General features: G+C 49.9%; 1 protein-coding gene across 1 annotated transcript in view; it reads right to left on the bottom strand.

Annotated features, from left to right (window-relative positions):
• TBCB (tubulin folding cofactor B) overlaps window positions 1-1,971 on the bottom strand; it is a 12,271-nt gene extending 10,300 nt beyond the window's left edge. Inside the window, exon 1 of the mRNA XM_032441704.1 lies at window positions 1,481-1,971. Within this exon, the coding sequence (XP_032297595.1) occupies window positions 1,481-1,627 (147 nt within the window). The 5' untranslated portion in view covers window positions 1,628-1,971. The remainder of the gene's footprint in view (window positions 1-1,480) is intronic.
• Window positions 1,972-2,197: the final 226 nt, after the last annotated feature.

Here is a 2,197-nt window from a genome sequence, read left to right as displayed (position 1 = left end):
TTAGATCCCATTAAAACCCCATTAGATCCCATTAGCCCCCATTAGATCCCATTAAAACCCCATTAGATCCCATTAGCCCCCATTAAAACCCCATTAGATCCCACTAGACCCCATTAAGCCCCCATTAGATCCCATTAGGCCCCATTAGCCCCCATTAAAACCCCATTAGATCCCATTAGCCCCCATCAGATCCCATTAAAACCCCATTAGATCCCATTAAGCCCCATTAGACCCCCTTAAAACCCCATTAAGCCCCATTAGACCCCCTTAAAACCCCATTTGGGCCCCTTAAAACCCCATTAGGATCCCATTAAAACCCCATTAAGCTCCATTAGATCCCATTAGCCCCCATTGAAACCCCATTAGGCCCCATTAGATACCATTAGCCCTCATTAAAACCCCATTAGCCCCCATTAGATCCCATTAGCCCTCATTAAAACCCCATTAGATCCCATTAGGTCCCATTAAAACCCCATTAGGTCCCATTAGCCCCCATTAAAACCCCATTAGGTCCCATTAGCCCCCATTAAAACCCCATTAGGTCCCATTAGGTCCCATTAAAACCCCATTAGATCCCATTAGCCCCCATTAGGTCCAATTAGATCCCATTAGGTCCCAATTGGCTCCATTAAAACCCCATCAAAACCCCATTAGATCCCATTAGATCCCATTAAAACCCACTAAGGTCCCTTTAAGCCCCCATTAGATCCCATTAGGCCCCATTAAAATCCCATTAGATCCCATTAGGCCCCATTAGCCCCCATTAGGTCGCATTAAAACCCCATTAAAGCCACATTAGATCCCACTAGATCCCATTAGCCCCATTAGATCCCATTAGACCCCATTGAAACCCCATTAGGCCCCATTAGATACCATTAGCCCCCATTAAAACCCCATTAGCCCCCATTAGATCCCATTAGGCCCCATTAAAACCCCATTAAAACCCCATTAGATCCCATTAGGCCCCATTAAAACCCCATTAGATCCCATTAAGTCCCATTAAAACCCCATTAGCCCCCATTACATCCCATTAAGCCCCCATTAGGTCCCATTAGTTCCCATTAAGCCCCATTAAGACCCATTAGATCCCATTAGCCCCCATTAGATCCTATTAGGTCCCATTAGCCCCCTTAAGGTCCCTTTAAGCCCCCATTAGATCCCATTAGGCCCCACTAAGGTCCCTTTAAGCCCCCATTAAAACCCCATTAAGCCCCATTAGATCCCATTAAAGCCCCATTAGATCCCCTTAAGCCCCCATTAGAACCCATTAAAGCCCCATTAGAACACATTAAAGCCCCATTAGAACCCATTAAAGCCCCATTAGATCCCATTAGATCCCATTAGCCCCCATTAGATCCCATTAGGCCCCATTAGATCCCATTAGCCCCCATTAGATCCCATTAGGCCCCACTAGGCCTCACTAGGCCCCACTATAGAGGCCTAGGCCTCGTCACCCCCACCGCCCCCCATAGCCCCCCACCTTGATCTCGGCGACGCTCAGCTCGGTCCCGTAGCGCCGTAGAGACGTGAAGGCGCTGAGGTTGCTGCTCACAGACAGCGACACCGAACCCGGTGGGACCGACCCGGTTCCGACCAGGCCCGGTCCCGGTTCCGCCATCGCCTTCATCTTTGCGGCCTTACCGCCGCCCCGGTTCTTCTGGAAGCTTCGTCCCGCCCCTCAGTGCAATCAACCAATAGGAAGCGACAACACGCCCACACGGAAGTAAGGGAGCCAATAGAATGCGAGGTTTGAAGCTTTCGGTCCGCCCCTCTGAGATGATTGACAGTACGATGCAACCAATGGGGTGATAGTTCGAAGATCCGGCCCGCCCTCTGGGGCTGATGGACAGCGGGCTCGGCCAATGGAATGAGGAGGTTCCGGCAGAGGGGTGGAGCTCAGCCAACGGAGGGGCTGAGTCTTAAAGGGACCGCGTCCCTTTATTTCCCCCCTATTTCCCCTGTATTTCCCCTATTTCCCCATTATTTCCCATATTTCCCCATTACTTCCCCCCTATTTCCCCCATTTGCCCATTACTTCCCCCTATTTCCCCTTTATTTCCCCTATATTCCCCCCTATTTCCCCTTTATTTCCCCTATTTCCCCTTTATTTCCCCTATTTCCCCCCTATTTCCCCATTAATTCCCTCTATTTCCCCTTTATTTCCCCCTATTTCCCCTTTATTTCCCCCTATTTCCCC

Source organism: Coturnix japonica, unplaced genomic scaffold (genome assembly GCF_001577835.2).
Source record: "Coturnix japonica isolate 7356 unplaced genomic scaffold, Coturnix japonica 2.1 chrUnrandom501, whole genome shotgun sequence".
Lineage (NCBI taxonomy): Eukaryota > Metazoa > Chordata > Aves > Galliformes > Phasianidae > Coturnix > Coturnix japonica.
The sequence above is the reverse complement of the archived record's forward strand: the minus strand, read 5'-3'. Positions and strand labels throughout refer to the sequence as shown.